General features: G+C 40.7%; 2 protein-coding genes and 1 long non-coding RNA gene across 7 annotated transcripts; 1 reads left to right on the top strand and 2 right to left on the bottom strand.

The window, feature by feature from the left end:
- Positions 1-918: 918 nt before the first annotated feature.
- csdc2b (cold shock domain containing C2, RNA binding b) lies at positions 919-5,460 on the top strand. The gene is made up of 4 exons (XM_061749436.1): positions 919-1,125; positions 2,215-2,578; positions 3,476-3,598; positions 4,325-5,460. Exons 2-4 carry the CDS (start codon positions 2,397-2,399, stop codon positions 4,485-4,487), a joined length of 468 nt encoding a protein of 155 aa, XP_061605420.1. The 5' UTR covers positions 919-1,125; positions 2,215-2,396; the 3' UTR covers positions 4,488-5,460.
- On the bottom strand, positions 3,179-4,439 carry LOC133466086 (uncharacterized). Its single transcript, XR_009784840.1, has 2 exons — positions 4,305-4,439; positions 3,179-3,627 (listed from the first exon to the last, which is right to left on the bottom strand). It is a non-coding gene; the product is annotated as an uncharacterized LOC133466086 (long non-coding RNA).
- Positions 5,461-6,488: 1,028 nt separating the features above from the next.
- Positions 6,489-15,545, bottom strand: LOC133466084 (phosphomannomutase 1). 5 transcript variants are annotated; one of them, XR_009784839.1, is made up of 9 exons: positions 15,138-15,539; positions 14,209-14,326; positions 13,432-13,508; positions 13,136-13,227; positions 12,613-12,712; positions 12,149-12,257; positions 11,977-12,052; positions 9,701-9,816; positions 6,489-7,299 (listed from the first exon to the last, which is right to left on the bottom strand). XR_009784839.1 is itself a non-coding variant. In XM_061749432.1 (9 exons), exons 1-9 carry the CDS (start codon positions 15,216-15,218, stop codon positions 7,177-7,179), a joined length of 921 nt encoding a protein of 306 aa, XP_061605416.1. In that variant the 5' UTR covers positions 15,219-15,536; the 3' UTR covers positions 6,489-7,176. The 5 variants fall into 5 exon arrangements, 4 of the variants coding, with proteins under 4 accessions (XP_061605416.1, XP_061605417.1, XP_061605418.1 ...); XM_061749432.1 differs by having other exon boundaries at positions 11,977-12,081; positions 15,138-15,536; XM_061749434.1 differs by lacking the exon at positions 6,489-7,299 and adding an exon at positions 9,934-9,985 and having other exon boundaries at positions 9,695-9,816; positions 11,977-12,081; positions 15,138-15,545.
- Between the last annotated feature and the right edge of the window lie 1,836 nt (positions 15,546-17,381).

Genomic DNA, 17,381 nt, shown 5'->3' with positions numbered 1-17,381 from the left:
TGGACCCCTGCATAGTCGCAGTTCAGCATTTTTAAATTCACCTATATGTGGATTTATTTGGAAGGAACCTATCCCCCATTGGTCACCTCCCCTTATATTTTTTCTGATCCCCTGCTTATTTGATTTTTTTTAACCGATCCCCTACTTGTCATATTGTTTTTTTCCCCTAGGTCACTTATAATCATAGGTTATGAGCGGATTTTCGCTATTTGCAGTTGGGCCCGGTCCCTATCCCCCTTGAATAGCTGGAGTCCATTTTAGGCAACTGATATTTGAACGCAAATAGTGCAGGAACACATTTAGACGTGCACAATAACCGGCATATATCCTTTATCCTCTGCGAGGAGCTGAGATGTCTACCTGTTTACTATACAAACGTCCATGTACAATATATGTCTGTCTGTCTTATACTGCCCCCACCTGGCCAACGCAGGCGGCAGCACAATGGCCATTCAATTGATACAAACTGCTACAAAAATCATCCATCCGTCCATTTTCTGTACCGCCTCATCCTCACAAGGGTCGCGGGCGTGCTGGAACCTATCCCAGCTATTTGAGAGTGATTCGCTTTACGAGTGTGGTCATGGAACAAATTCAACTCTTACCTCAAGGCACCACTCCATAGAATGATTTTTATGTATTATTATTATTTTATTTTTTTTGCAGGGTGGGGCGTTGGGGAGTAATTGCAAACTTTACCTAAGCATCTGCCGAGTTTTATGCATTTTATATACGTTTTTATGTTTTTTTTTCGGTCACGTTATTAGATAAATATTGATTATGAACTGCTCCAGCTGAGGTACGTGGCACAGTTGCGTGCAGTTCGCAGACGATGAGCACGGTTACCCTTATGGAAGAGATGTGAAAAGGCGAAGTTTCCGCCACAGCGAGCGCACTTTGAACGCATCCCATCCGCTCGCAGTGTGGAGGAGCGTGGTGCGCACGCGCATCCTCGCATCACGCCATCGGAAACCTCCGCCAGCTGCGCACGCTCGCACGCCCGCCGTCACATCAGGTTTTCCCAGTTATTTATTTAATTTGGTCCTTATATAATGATACGCATCGACTTAAGGCATACATTGGCACAGTGAACCGACCGTCCAACCAGCTGGCGGGGCCGCTGCTGTAAGTAACGTTCGTCTTCGTGATGCATGCTGGAGATCCACAGCAGGGTGGCCGTCAGTGAGGGAGGCTTTGTTTTTTTGGATGGGGACAGCTCGTATGACAGGAAGTGGAAATAGCGTTCAAATTGGAGCGCTGTGGTTGTCCAGAGGCTTAAATTATTCCAGTCATTTTATACCATCCATGCTTTACTGAGAGTCTGCCGGGAGCGTGATTAAGTAAACATCTTATATGATGTATCTAATGTATTTCTGCGCAGTGGTGTGTTAAACAGCCTTCCGACTCACTCGTGTTATGATATCACTGTTTGCCCCTGCTGATTTGTATGAATTTTGCTACTTAAGCAAAAAGGATTTAAAAAAAAAAAAAAAAAAAAGTGACTGCTCTGGCATGGTCATTTGGGATTTGGGGAAGGGGGTTGCTGACGTCACTCGGAGGTGGCCTCCTGCAGCTGTTCTGACGTCACGTGCGAGCATCACACACAGGAGTGGGCGTGACACGCACAACAGCAATGCAATGAATCATCCCTGTGAAAGAAATGGTGTACAAAACCCAATTCCGATGTCGGGACGGGTGTTGTTAAAAGGAAAAGCTGATGTAACACAGTGGTAAACATGGCTCTTTCCCAGTTTTTTTTTTTTTTTTTTCGTAATGTGTTGCAGGCATCAAATTCAAAATGCGTAAATATTTGCAAGAAAACAATAAAGTGGATGAGTTGGAGCATTAAATATCTTGTCTTTGTAGTGTATTCAATTGAATATACTGAACAGTAGCTTGAAAAGGATTTGCAAATCATGGTATTCTGTTTTTGTTCACGTTTTACACAACGTCCCAACATCATTGGAATTGGAGTTTGTAAAACCAATCCGTGGGTTTTGACGTATTGTCACACTCCTAGTGCTTTCCCTGAGGGACACCATAACTACCATGTGGCCCGTGATAAAAGCAGGTTTGACACGCCTGTCCTGCAGTATGTGACCAAAACAAGCTCCTCTCAGCTCTCCTCTCCATCATCAAGTGTAAAGGTATTAAGAAAGCTGTGTGCAGCGCTCTCATCCTGCCTGTGTCTCCCTGTGCCCTTCCTCCTCACAGCATGTCCTCCTGATCGACTTGACGTGACAGTGCTGACCTGGATAACTTGCTGAGCCTGTGCCCCGCACTGAGGGAGGCCTCGTACAGACAGCTGTGTTTAGCAGCACACTCACGCAGTCTGCAGCTTGAAGGGTATCAGCAGCATCCCCATCCCCGTCCCTCCTCCTCAGACCGCACTCATCATGACGGACCCCAGCCTCACATCGCCCTCTGCGACGCCGCTTCGATCCCCCGATGCCTCGCTCACCGTGTCCTTCCCCTTCCTGAGGGAGGGCAGTCGGGTTTGGGAGGAAAGGGGGGAGCAGGCGCTACCAAGGGAACTCCCCAGCCCCCTGCCAACCAAACGTACTCGCACATACTCAGCGTAAGTGTCTCATGTGAAAAACTCATCTGTTAATACAGTGCAAAAAAAAAAACAAGTTAATAAAATACAGAACAGTGGAACCTTTAAGTTCAAACACTGTGTTCTGTATAAGTGAAGTATAAGTCAGTGGCGGGCATGCATTTGGTAAACCTGGGCCTTCAGTGGGGTCTTGCCCAACTCCGCTTCTTACCAGAGATGCTGATTATTAAATGTATTATTGTGTGCAGATCAGTACATATGTGTTTTGCAAGTTGAAGACGGCTGTAGCAAGTTTTGCGCCGGTGAACTAATCGGACGACAGAACAATGCTGATGTCATTGAGTGCCAGTTTGATGGCCCCACGGACATCAGGACAAATTCTGTGAGGATAAAGTCAAAAAATAAACAGTCCCACTCCTAATATAGTTCAAGTTGCAAAAGCCAGCACTACTGATTTTGAAAGCCCTGCGCAGATTAGAGTGACATGGCAGCACATAGAGGCTGAAATCTGGTTGGACAAAAACAATAAACCGCAACAAAAGAGAACCTCCACACCCATGGTAGTGGAAGCAGTGCAGGCAAGACAAATGCTGCAAAAACAAGAGAATAGACTGTTGGGCATAAATTAATAATACATTTAATGGAAAAAATATTGGAATTGAGGTTGTAAAATGTAAGTCAGTGCTTCTGACAGTGTTTAGGCCAACAGAGAATGTGGGGTGAATCTTCTTATTGAGTCATCTCCCCTTCTGTTGTGTGCGCGACACAATGAGGAAGGTGTGTTAAGTGGCATCCTCATCTCTTTTTCATTTCCGCATTTCTTTACTTTAGTTTGTTTCTTTTTCCGTTTCCGCCGCACAAAATGTAATTGATAACATTTGAATTCTTTTCCCCAACCCTGTCTTTGTGTGCACACAGCACCGTCCGTGCTCACTCGGGTCCGGTGTTCAAGGGCGTTTGTAAGAACTTTTCAAGGTCGCAGGGGCACGGGTTTATCCGACCCAGCCGTGGCGGCGAAGACGTCTTTGTTCACATCTCAGAGTGAGTGGCCGTTGACACGTGATGACTCTCTGAGAGCATGGAAAGAAAGAACATTTCCTTGATGTCCAGCTTAAGGTCCATGTACTAGTATGCTATTTGTCCTCACTAGCAGGACAACTTTGGCATACCAGTGGGACTACTACATGTTACTAGTGAGGCAAAACTGTGTGCTATGAATACTACCAGTGACATTATAAAATTCTACTAGGTAACGTCTCGCGCTTCACTAGTAGCAAACCGATACAATATCAACTAGTGCACAGTACTAGCATATGGACATGGACCTTAAGCTGGATAGCAACGATATTGAATAAATGGTTAAACCATTTTCCATGTGATGGCACCCAGTTGAATTTCGTATGAAAATATTATTATTATTATTCTATATTAGACTTACACAATCAGATTTGATCCAATACAAGAGCTACATTACATCACTAATTCTTCTTTTACAAAATCTAATTAGAAGAGGTTGCATTTAACTATGTATATTATTGTAGTTATAGTTCCCACCAGTGTATTATATATTTTTTATATTTTTATTGTGGTATTGCATCAAGCTAACAAGCATTGCGAATATGTAATAAAACAACCAAAATATTAGATATTTAATACATGCATTTTAAATCTGAAAAGTGGCATTGTATTATGATTTTCTCAATGTTGCTGCTTCTGAGTATAAATGGTGACACAGTGGCAGACTTACTCTTTTGTCTTCTGTTTCAGCATCGATGGGGAATATGTTCCCGTTGAGGGCGATGAGGTCACATACAAAGTGTGCAGAGTCCCCCCGAAGAACCTGAAGGTGCAGGCGGTGGAGGTGAAGATAATTCATCTGAACCCAGGCACGAAACACGAGACCTGGTCCGGGCAGATCATCAGTTCTTAGGTTTGAGCTCCATGACCGTGGATGTAGGTGACGGGTGGTGTAGATTGAGGGACTGAAAACGTACGTCATGCGCATGTTTCCTTTTACGTTACAGTTTTACCCACCCGTTACCCACTGCTCCTCCACTTAACTGTAATGGTGTTGAACATTTTATTCGTGTTGGTGTAAGTGCGTGTGGAAGGAGTAGAGAGTGACTTGAGGTGCCAAGCATGGTTCCTTACCTTAGATTTAGTATACTTCCTTTCCTGATACTTAAGGTACAAAATACAGCTCAAAATATCGTTCCTGGTACTTAAGGTAAACTGCAAGTTACACTGCAAGGGGATAGAAGAAACGTGAATATATATTTTACGAATCATAAATATTTGAGCATTAAAACAGGAAAAAGTAGGTTACTTTAAATGGATGGTAGCATTAATGAGTCTTTGTCAGGAATAATTCTGTTATTTACAGAAAAAGAAAGGAGGACTAAAGCAGACACACAACATGCATAGCAAACATTTTATTTTCTGTTGTTTTCTTGTCTCATGCTCATTTTCTTTCATTATTTAGCTGTTGATCTTCTGTCGTATCAAGTGAGGGAAAATGTGAACGTCCAAAATACAGAAACACAAAATAAGAGCAATCATGTTCCGCTCATTTTGCTGTTGTGTTTAAAACCGTACAGCGCATGGAGCCATGATCTGACTAAAATACTCCTTGTGTGTGTTTTTTGTATGCTTAGTCTTTATGATAGTGGACTACATGACTTTGTAGTTGGCCATTGTTACTGAACTGTTGTTTGTACTGTAGAATTTCAGGTTGTGATCAGTTATATTGTGTTCTGACTGTACTACGACCTCTTAACCTTTCTGTCTGTGTCACTGCCTGAAACGTCAATATAGGATTTGGATCATCTTTGTCACCTCATTTAATTTTTTCCTTTGTTGGTGGCTTCTACTGAGCCTTGGAATTACATGAAACCAATTGATGATTCAAAGTTTGTCTCTTGTTTTTTTTCATGGTTGGGACTTGAGGGAAGAAGTTTCACAATATTGCTGTAAAGTGGTCTCACGATACCCTCCACTCCTAACTTCAACTTTGTGAAAAGTGGGGGAAAAAAAAGACTTTTGACTAATATTAATAATGTAAACATGTGACACACGAGTCTTTATTGACCACTTCATGCCATATACCAACTAAGATACAACCCCAATTCCAATGAAGTTGGGACGTTGCGTTAAACAAATAAAAACAGAATACAATGATTTGCAATTCATGTGCAACCTATATTTAATTGAATACACTACAAAGACATATTTAATGTTCAAACTGATCAACTTGATTGTTTTTAGCAAATAATCATTAACTTAGAATTTTATGGCTGCAACATGTTCCAAAAAAGCTGGGACAGGTGGCAAAAAAGACTGAGAAAGTTGAGGAATGCTCATCAAACAGCTGTTTGGAACACTTCATAATGCGCCACACATTTTCAATGGGAGACAGGTCTGAACTGCAGGCAGGCCAGTCTAGGACCCACACTCTTTTACTACAAAGCCACGCTGTTGTAACACGTGTTGGAACGTGTTGCAGCCATAAAATTCTAAGTTAATGATTATTTGCTAAAAACAATAAGGTTTATCAGTTTGAACATTAAATATCTTGTCTGTCGTGTATTCAATTAAATATAGGTTGAACGTGATTTGCAAATCATTGTATTCTGTTTTTATTTATGTTTAACACAACGTCCGTTGTATTTGTACTTGTCAGTATATGCAGACTCCATGTGTAGCTTAGGCAAAATATTTTGTGATTTCAATGATTCAATTGTAAAAACAGGGCAAACAAAGCTGCTGAGCTGTGTGAACCTGTGTCAAAATGATTAGTTCATGTATTTAATAAAATAATGCAGAAAACCAGCGTGATGACTCTCACACTGCAGGCAACATACGCCTTAGCTTTCAAGGTTAACATGTTTACAGTTTAACACAGGCTTAGAAACTTAAAATAATTCATTATTGGTCATTAATAAAATGTAGTGTTTATTCCTCTGAACACTAACCACTTTTTGACACCACAGTCAATAAAAATGATAAGAAGCGATACATAATCACTGACTTAGCATACAGTACATGGAACGGCTTCTAAAAAGACAATATACACATTTACATAATATTAATTCACTGTAAATTCAAAGATTAAAATTCACTTTACAGTCTTCAATGAAGCTAACATGCATGCTTTGGGAATGTGGAAGGAAACTTGAGTACCCGGAGAAAACCCACTCAAGCATGGGTAGATCAAGCAAACTCCACACAGGAAGGCCGGATCCCTGTTTGGAACCTGCAACCTCAAGAACTATGAGGCGGATGTACAAACCCATCATTATCTTTTGTACTAAAAATTAATTTAAAAAATGTCAAACACAGAGCAAAACAGTTTCATGTACGCCTAATAAGTAGAGCACAATATTTAGTACTTTCATGGGCCATGCCTCATGCACATTACAGCCGGAACAGTATCGCTGTTATTTCTTGAGTCATGCATCTTTAACATCGCTTTCCCCCCCTCCCCCCACTCTAAAGCCATCATATAAAATCTGTAGTGGTACATTTTCAGTAGTTCACAACCAACCTGTTCAGATCCACTGTTTGACTTTTAGCAGGTACAACAAACATTCAGCAAAGTTCTTTGGGCAATGAAAAGAATATCAGGATTCACTTGATGGATCATCAAAAAAAAGTTGCCGACAAAGCCTGGCAGTGTGTTGTGGGGAGTAGACCGTGAAGCCGATCGTACGTGGATCGTTAAAGATTTCATAATCATTTCCTCCCTAAGGAAAAAAGACACAAATGGCTATGAGGGAAGACTAGTGCAGTCTGATTAAGTTTCTGTCTTGCTGAGAATCAGTCACTCTTAATGTGACCACTGACTTTTAACCTCCCGGATGAATACCGTATGATTTCACAGTATCCACCTCCTCGGATTAAGTGGTGAACAGTCAGGGCGATCAAAAAAAAAAAAAAACACATAAGGTAGATTTTATAATGAGCATCTCTGGTGAGTATGGCATTTTATTTACATTTTGATATTTTGTCATGTTTTTAGATTCTGACCTCCTCCAGATGATGTACGTGGTACATGCTGTTATATTGTGATATCGTATTTATGGTTTGACCACTTTGTATCCCACGGGCCACCCTGCCATCGTTTTATGATCATGTATGCTGCTTCCCCCTGGTGGGAATACATTTAATTCCTCTCCGACAGAGCATTCTCATTGTTCATGCAGACCTTCTAATGCATAATGAAACATATACTGTCCATGAGATTTTGCAAAGTATTTCATATATATTTCATATATATTTTACTCTTCCAAAATGTTAAAATCCAATGTCCACCTGCCTGACACCAGAAACTACTATTAGATCTTTGGCATGAGATAAAACAACAGATGCGCAGCACTCTTCGTAGAGTAAAAGCATGCTAGGAAGAATGGAAGCTGCTTGGTTGTATTGCGGGTTATTTGAGGACGATGATAAATGGCATGTTGAACACTCACTTGCACCCTCACGTTGCTTAGTTTGTGTGGATTGTCAGTCCTCCAGATCATCGAAATCCGCAAAGGTTGAATCGAGGCAACCGGTTCGTGAAATCATTTCACCTTTAATCCAAAAGTGAAACGACCATCAAACTCGAAAAGCCGTCTCTAAACAGAACAGGAGGTTTGAGGCAACGCCTATCTGCCTCTAAGAATGTCCTGACATTCCTCCCGCGATAGATTGTCTAGTTCCAAAGGAAGAGAGGCCCTAATAAGCTGTTTTGCCACTAGGCAATTGAATAACTGATTGGTATGCAGGACGGTCACTTCACTAAACACGCTGGCAAGAACAATAACACACTTTTGTTGACCTCCTAAACACGCAGACGCTACACCCAAAATTTAGAACTTAAGAAGCCTTTTAGATTAACAGAGAAATGTCTTCAACAAACGAGCACAAGTCCAGTTGCCTAGATTCAACTTTTGTGGCTCTCCGAGCTTTGGAGCTTCCACTTCAGAAGGAGTTTAAAAAAGTTGGATTATTATTTATTTTTTACATTTTGTGTGATTATAGTTTGCAGTGGTGTCAACTACATCATACTGACAGCTGTTTCTCACATATTGGCCCACTTAACTGCTGAATGTAATCTCTAAATTGAAGGCTAAATAAACTCTAAATTGAATCCAGAGTTTTGTTTCTGACTACATTATACATGTTTGAAGGTAATTGCTGAAGACATGCACAAAGACAGAGAACTATATAGTACTCACTTATGGAGATGTAGCGTTAAACTGTTTTTCTCCATTACAGTTTTCTTGTTTTTTTGGGGGGGGGGCGTGGGTAAAACGGATCCCAGTGACACAGCCCCGCCATGCGTCACCCCCTCCCCTGCTTCATAAGAACTCGAACGCCTTCATTTTGTAGCAACGGTTATCCGCCACGATTGCGACATGCAGTTAGCTAGCTAACTTTAGAGCGCCTTGTTGTCAGCTGTCAGTGTGGGCGGAAGAGCAAGGGGGAAAAGAACAAGTCTGATAGCGTGTGGACTGGGGTTTTCGTGCCGTCGTGGCCGCTTTAGAGCACCTCGTTGTCACGGCATGGAAAAAGCCCCATGACGAGCCGGTGGGAAATACTCCAGCCATCACAGTCTTTAGGCAGAACTATTTTTTTGGCTCAAACATATAGTTATGTGTAGGCATAAGAAAAATGCTACACAAACTAGCATCCTTTTTTCCACATCATAGAAGTGGTATTAGATTGACAGTTGAGGGTTGAGCAGGGCAGCAGGGCATCGTTTCAGCGTTCAGCGTTTGAGAGCGGAGAGAATTTCATTCTCATTTCAATCTCATTTTATATACTCGGCAATTTATTATTATTTTTTTTAATCATTCAAATTTGGCAGGCTTGTTAACAACACGTCCCTGTGGCATGTCAAATTTAGAGGACACATTTATTTTCATTTTACAGGAACTTTAAACAAAATATTAGAAAGAAACAAATGCTATGGTAAACATACTCAACTAATACCTCTCTGACATTTATTTTAGACACAGCTCTTGAATTGGATGTTAACAGATTGTGACAGTCTACCTATTTTGGTGGCCAATGAGTGAATGCCCATGTGGTCTATGTAGACTGTGGGTAGTGAAAAAACAGAGAGAGTAAATGTATACATTCAACAAATAATCTTACATCTGACGTCTCATTGCCAAAGAAGTAGATGGCATCCAGGCCTTCACTCTCCAGCAAATCGAGACATAACCTCTTGTCCCAGCCTTCAGGGAACACGTCAAAGCTGATGAGACCACCTGAGAGCAGAAAGCAATGTCAATATTGTATTGTTCATAAAACCCGCATTATCATTTTTCATCTTTTTTTTTTTTTTTGAAATAACCGTTGTAGTTTATTGTCAGTTTTAATTCCACCTTTTCGGCTGCAGCTGCCAGGGAGAACATTACGGAGTGAGCAAATATTTACCTTAAGAAATGAGACAAAAAATAACTGAGATTAGAGTAAATCCTGTTTTTCATGAGGACAAACGTGACAAAACAACACCATTAGCACCCTGCCATATGCTGTCAAATGCACGCTTGACTCTTCCTTTCTCTTTGCCGTGTTCAATTCCGCAGAACAAATGTTCTTTTGCGCCAAAGCAACGGCCGTGAGTGATGGTGGCTCTTAACTTTTTAGATCAGCGGACAGACCTGTTTTGTTCTCACAGTTCAGTGAGTTTGTTGGCAGACGAACAAATACTGCGCCCACCAAGTGAACGTGTTGGCCAAACACAAACAGTGTTTTGGAGCTACATAATAAAGTCATAAAAAATATCATCATCATAAACTCCTCATTAAAATTCTTTTTTCATTAGACCAACTTTAGAATTACACTTACAAGAAAGAAAGGGGAAAAACTGCGTTGTTGCTTTGACCTTTACAATTAACCTAAACAAAGCCCCACCCCCCTCTTCCCTTCTCACCTAAATACTTTCCCCTTGCCCTACTCTCTCAGCCTCATTGCAAGTCCAGTGACAAAGGCACCAGCTGAGGGACATCCAGCCAATCAGAAGGCTGCTTTCCTGACACACCCTCCTCACATGTCTTCATCACTTCAAACTCAGGCTGTAAACACCTTAAAGCGTATTTATTGTCAGCCCGTCCACCAGCACAGCACAGCAAAGAGGTTGATGAGAAACGTTGCTGAAATTAAAGCATCCGGCTTTCTCCCACATCCCTAAAAATATGTTAAATGGAGACTGAATTGTCCATAGGTGTGAATTATTGTTTGTCTATTACGTGCCCTGCAATTGGCTGGCGACCAGTTCAGGGTGTACCTCGCCTTTCACAATAATAAACCTGTTCAATTATAGTACCTTTCTGACAGTCGCAATTAAAATTCAGCATTGCTATTTTGTATTCTCTATTGTTATAATTATAAAGGAAGATGAATAAATTCCTGAACTGGTTTGTCAGGATTGAACTATGTGGCTGGACTACTTTGGAATTAATCATTTGCACTTTGTGTCGAGAGCATTTGTGAAAATTACATTGAACTGTGGTTGAATTCCCCCCCTCGCTTATTTCAGATCAGAAGTGCAGAGAGGCAGGCTAATGTTGGCGCTATGAATGTAAACATTTATCAAAAGTCAGACATGAAAGATAAAAACGCAGTCAACAAATAACTCGGTATATTCAAGAATAATTTACAAGTCACTTAATCACTTGGATTAAAAGATTTTCAAACTGCTAGAACATTAAGATGTAGAGGCACAAAATGGCTGAACTAGTGTGAGTGTACAAAGGAGTAATATTTTAACCAGAACCATGTTGTTTGAGGAATGTACACATCCTGTCCAGCTAAAAAAAATTATAATAATAATTCATAGTACTGACCATTTTCTTAGAACATTTTGTCATAATTTCACCTCTTTACATGCTACAATATTTTTTTTTTAGAATCTTCATAGTTAATAGAGAACCCAGAAGAAACATTCTGCATACAGGAAGACACACAGCATGTGCGCACAGGTGCATATGTTACAATTAGTCCATCCAAGTGTCTGCACATCCTGTTTAAAGGCAGCAAAGCTATTTATGGCAGTTGGCTCTGATGAGTTTTGCCTCCAGCTTGTCACGCAGGGTGAAGCGAATATACTGACTGTAGCTTGAGGCATCACAACATGAGGTACACTTGCACAATTTTACGAGACCTTGTACAAGAGTTTTCCCGAAAAAGAAATTCTGCCTTTACGAGAATGATAATGCGCTTTTTGTTTCGTTGAACTGCACTGCCTCATACTTCTGACAACCAGAACAGTCCCGCTGCGATTGATTTAGTGTCCTGAGAATACACTATACCAAGAATTTCATTCCGAACATTCTTTTCAAATACCCTAGTAAAGCCGAAATTTCTGGTATAATAACTCAAGGTATGTTCCTGTGCAAATTACATCTAGCCTGTGACACTCTCACCTCTTGTGAACCGCAATCCCTTTCCAGCAAATTCCTCCTTCAAGGCAGCAACAAACTTCTCCCTGATCTTTTCTCTCTGTGGAGGAAAACACAGCATAGAAAAGTCTAAGGGAATTAATTTAGCACTGACTGCTATCATTTTAACTAGGAAATCAAGTAATGTTCATTGCACCTGCTAAAGAATATTGGTGTGAACAGTATGAATTTGAGCAAGAAGCTGAGGGGTTAAACTTCTTCTGTCCGCTTGAGTGAGCCGTCAATGTGCAGCCAGGCCGACTGTCCTGAAAGCGCAGCAATGTTTAAACTCTCTGCTTAATTAAACACATTTCGTGAAGCACTGACCAGTTTGTTTAGCTTCTAAATATTAACTGTATGTTTCGTCATTGTTTTGCTTCTTAAGGTTTCATACTGTCTCACGTTCATATGACATTTGCTCAACAGCAGTCACAAAGAACAAGGGACAAAGAGTCAGTATCTGGTTTTGTCATAATCAACAAAAAGGTATAATTCGCCAATCTCACCAATTCAATGTTCCGCTGCATTGTCAAACATTGCAGCTACTATCTCTGTGACTTGATCAGAGTTTCCTCAATAGATGCAAAACAATACAGTTACATTCAAATCAAAGCATTTTACCTTGTCAATTTCAGAGAATTCAATTCGCTCCTCTAAGGTGCAGCTCCGACCAATGGGAGAAATGTTGAGCATTCCATTCCTGAACTCAATGAACGTCCCCCTGTCAATACACAGCCATTCATTGTGAAAGGGAAGTTTTCAAAACCTTTTACAGAAGCGCAAAACGGCACATCTATTTTTTCTCTCCCTATGAGTAGACCTGTTTCACTTTGTATCATAGCTACTGTACTAGACACAACATGTTTATTGTTTATTGGATCCCCATTAGCTTTTGGTACACACAAAAGCTAATCGTTCTGGGGTCCGTCAACATGTTGTTTGAGATATGCACTAAATTGAGCGTACTACGATTCTTTAAATTATGTAAGAGTACAGATCGGAAGTTCGAAGTCTGTTTTGAAACAGTATGTGTTGCAGTTGGAATTTTGATGTCGACAGTGATGAATGAAGGAATGTTGTATTGATAAACACTGTGTGTGTGTGTGTGTGTGTGTGCGCGCATGTGCGCGCGCGTGAGACAGACCTTTTCTTCGGCAGTTTGATGAGCCCCATGTAGCTCAGGCAGAAGTTGATCAAGTCCTGCAGCAGTTCCTCTCCAATATGGTTCTGGATTGCCTGTCATCATGAAAAATATGAAAACATGAATTGTATTTCCGACTGTTGCTGTTAGTAATCAGGGGCACGGTGACAGGATAACTGGTCTTGTGGCAAAACACGTACAACATTCACTCATCACTGGTGGCAAAAGTACTCACACTCTGTACTTGAGTACAGTAACAAAGTATTTGTGCATGGTTACTTCCCACCACTGTCACTTACCTGTTTTGAACGTAGTTTCCCATCTTTGTACTGCACGGTGCCATTCTCAGCAAATACATAGTCAAACTTGTGTATGACTGCAAGAGAGGACGAGAGAGGTGAAATGTGGCCCAATGTGCTCATGCATATTTACATAGCGGAAGATTGCAGAAAGAAAATATCGAAACAGGTTAGATTCCTGATAAGCATACATTGTTGCAGGGTTTTAGTGTGCAGAACTGCACGGCGTCACACTATTTCTTGTGCATTGGTTTCCTTGTTTAGCTACAATGGAGGGGCAAAATGTTGGAAAACACCTCTCAGTATGACACAGCGCAGTTCAAAGTAGAATCTTTGATAAGGCTGTTTGTACCGGATCTTAGTAAATTGTGCAAGTGTGGCTTGAAATTCTACTGACTCAAGGTTTCTGCTTGTTTTAGCAGGTTTGGGACTCAAATGTTAAAAACGTTAATATTGACAGAACGTCAGCGGAAAATAATGGAGCAGACACTTATATTCCGGTCTTGTACTTTGGCAAGAAACAAACCAAGAATAAGTGTTAAAATTGCATCGTTAAGTATTACAATGTTTTGGTATACAAGGGAAACAACAATTAGTGTTTCAAAGAGGATGTTTTTTTTAACACAATGTTGAGTCTGTCTATACGTCACAGTACATAAACGATGCAAAAAGTTTGAAGTCATGGCTGTCTATCTGTGGCATGCACTGAAAAACACATCCTCGGTCCTTATTTTATTCCTTAGGTGAATGACGAACAGTTTTGAACTGAAGACTCACCGTCATCTCCTTCCCCGAGCTGTTCGGCAATCTTGGAATAGTCGGACCCTCCGACGATGCCAGTCTTGACTTTCCTTCGCAGTGTTTGGAAGAACTCATCCAGCTCTGGATCTATTTTCTGCACATTCCCGAGAAAATACATTGCTCAATGTCAATCTGTACTCACATGAACACAATCAATGGATGCACACTGACTGCCATGTTAAAATATCACATTTATCACAGGCGATATGTTCCAAACCATGAAAGGTTAATATCCGCTATATAGAGCGACAAGATAACAACAATGGTTGGATGTTGAGAAATAAAAGCTTCCACTCTTCTGCAAAGAATGATCTACAACATGGAGGAGTGTACCTGTGTGGGATCTTTGATCAACATTACTTAGAATCTCATCGGTGAATGGTTAATTAATGGATGGAAGACGTGTGTCCATCCAGTGCAGGGATTCCCAGTGACTGACCAACTTCACTTAACTGGTCTGAAAATTCGCATCTTTAATAGCAGTATTATGCATCTTTGTTCATCTTTTCCAGCTACAACTAAACAAGCCTAAATTTCACACCGAGGAAGAAAATGTGTGAGTAAATTGAGACACAGTGATCTCTTTGTTATGGACATTTTTGTTTGGTGGTGTGCCCTGACATTTGACTTACGACTCGGGTTGGGGAAACATTGATCTCGTAATGCAGTGCACAAAACTGTGTTATTAGATCGAACGTAACACGATGCTGACTGTGACTTTGCTGCGTTGCAAGAAAGACGAGTCAAGAGACAGACCTCCTTTACTCCAAATATGCAAAATGCAGAATGTGACCAATGGAATACAACATATGACTTGATGACACAGCTGGACGAATAAGTGTCACATGTCAAAGGTGAACATATAACATGACGTGTGCTTGCAAAACCTAAATCTTACGGCTCACCTCTCTCGGTGGCGTCAGAGTCCCATCCACGTCAAACAGGCACAGGACGCTTCTGTCCGCACAGATGTCGACCTGCTCCATTTACTCCTTATTTAGTTGTCGACTTCTCTTTTCATTCCAGCTGTTGCACAGTTCCTCACTCCTTCGAGCGCACGTGTGCGCAAACAGACACATTAATGGAAAGGGATCGCTAATCGTTCATCGCCATCGTTAAAATCGCAACGCATCAATCAATGCGTGGACTCGACTCCTCTCTCGCCGCTCTTCTCTACTCCGCCTCCACAGTCCACATATTTAGACAAGATAGCTCACACCTTCCAAAACGCATCTTGTGGAACGTGTCGGGTTTCTTCTACGATGTCAACCTCGGCCGACAGCCAATCGTAGCCCAGATGAGCAGTGAGTGACGTCAATAACTGGGCGGGGTTTGTGGGGGTCGTTTGCTTGTCAACTCAACTGACCTTCAGCCGCACAAACACTTCAAGGGCTTCACAATAATACAAACAAAAATACAATAATAATGATTATCAATCAATCAATCAATCAATCAATCAATCAATCAATCAATATTTATCTATCTATCTATCTATCTATCTATCTATTCAGTACATAATTTATATATTACAGTAATAGATATATTTCATATTATTAAATTATACTATATATAGTATATAGTAATATGGTAAGATTACGTATATTTGACGATATTAGCTTGGATTATCAGTTAATTTAATCAATAAGTGTAAAACTGAATCTTTTTTTTAATCGTACTCTAATGCCATTGTAATTCGAAGAAGTGTATTATTATAAGAGTCCTAAAAAAAAAAAAACTCAAATTAAATAATCTGAAAAAGGATTCTCACTCACAATCATACACGTTTGAAGAATTGACTCATTAAAGTATTGTTAAATAAGGAAATCTGGAGTCGTTTATTGTATAAATTGTTCCCCCCCGCCCCCACCCCAAAGAAACCGCATTTGCAGTGAATCCTTTTTTCCATCAGAGGGCAGTACTGGACAAAAGAAACTGTTGCTGCTGAACATTCGAACAAAAAGCAAACTTTTCTGAGCCGCTTCTCCTCACTAGGGTCGCGGGCGTGCTGGAGCCTATCCCAGCTGTCATCGGGCAGGAGGCGGGGTACACCCTGAACTGGTTGCCAGCCAATCGCAGGGCACAAACAACAATTCACACTCACTTTCACACCTACGGGCAATTTAGAGTCTCCAATTCATGCATGTTTTGGGATGTGGGAGGAAACCGGAGAAAACCCACGCAGGCACGGGGAGAACATGCAAACTCCACACAGGCGGGACCGGGGATTGAACCCGGGTCCTTAGAACTGTGAGGCTGATGCTCTAACCAGTCGGCCACCGTGCCGCTAAGCTAAATAATAATAATAATAATAATAATAATAATAATAATAATAATAATAATAATAATAATTATTATTATTATTATTATTATTATTAATTATGAGCCCAACAGACTTTATTTTGGGAGAGAGGCGGGTACATCCTGGTGGGTACATGTAAACAAACAACAATTCACACTCACATTCACACCTAAGGGCAATTAAGAGACTTCAATTAACCTAAAGAGCTTGATTTGGGGATGTAGACGGAAACCTATAGAGGCATTGTTTCACTGCCTTTCTAATATAGCAAAATAAGGTTACTAAAATATGAGAAGCAGTTCTCTAGGGTTCCACACCACTAAAACTACCGCAATAGTAAACATTGTTATATGAATGACTGTCTCACTAAAAACTGAGCTACTATCTTTGTAACCATTTTTCTTTTTGTTTTCTTTTTTGTGGAGCAGCTCTTGAACTGGAGCTCATTAGATTGTGCAATTGTCTGGTAAATATGCATCACTTGCGTGTTTTATCAGTAATCATAAATCACAAGTGAGTAAACGTGTGGTTGGAAATAAGAGATAGTGGCAGAATACAAAGGAGTATGGCCTCTTTTTGGTGCAACATTGGACACATGTGACATGTCCTCACACACGCTGGGCACTCAATTTATACTGTACTGCTTATCCATGTAATTGTGTGAGTTTAACCTCACCAAGTTATTTATATGAGTGGGTGGTTTCTCAGTGGGGAGACGGAAAATCTCATGTCACAGAGGTCAGTCAGTTACTTATTATTAATTGGCTGCCAATCGATACATAAAGGCACCATAAAGAAACTAATCATTAGCATCCGAAATGTTGATAATCCCCGTTTATCTATCTGACCT

This window comes from Phyllopteryx taeniolatus, chromosome 16 (genome assembly GCF_024500385.1).
Source record: "Phyllopteryx taeniolatus isolate TA_2022b chromosome 16, UOR_Ptae_1.2, whole genome shotgun sequence".
NCBI lineage: Eukaryota > Metazoa > Chordata > Actinopteri > Syngnathiformes > Syngnathidae > Phyllopteryx > Phyllopteryx taeniolatus.
This window is presented reverse-complemented; position numbering and strand designations above follow the sequence as displayed.

Bases quoted from the DNA above. Each gene is read 5' to 3' on its own strand.
- csdc2b (XM_061749436.1), top strand. From the start codon at position 2,397: ATGACGGACCCCAGCCTCACATCGCCCTCTGCGACGCCGCTTCGATCC. The intron at 2,579-3,475 runs GTAAGTGTCTCA...GTGTGCACACAG, and splicing joins CGTACTCGCACATACTCAGC to CACCGTCCGTGCTCACTCGG. The intron at 3,599-4,324 runs GTGAGTGGCCGT...CTTCTGTTTCAG, and splicing joins GTCTTTGTTCACATCTCAGA to CATCGATGGGGAATATGTTC.
- LOC133466084 (XM_061749432.1), bottom strand. From the start codon at position 15,218: ATGGAGCAGGTCGACATCTGTGCGGACAGAAGCGTCCTGTGCCTGTTT. The intron at 14,327-15,137 runs GTGAGCCGTAAG...GGGAATGTGCAG, and splicing joins CTCTGACGCCACCGAGAGAG to AAAATAGATCCAGAGCTGGA. The intron at 13,228-13,431 runs GTAAGTGACAGT...TCATGATGACAG, and splicing joins GGAAACTACGTTCAAAACAG to GCAATCCAGAACCATATTGG.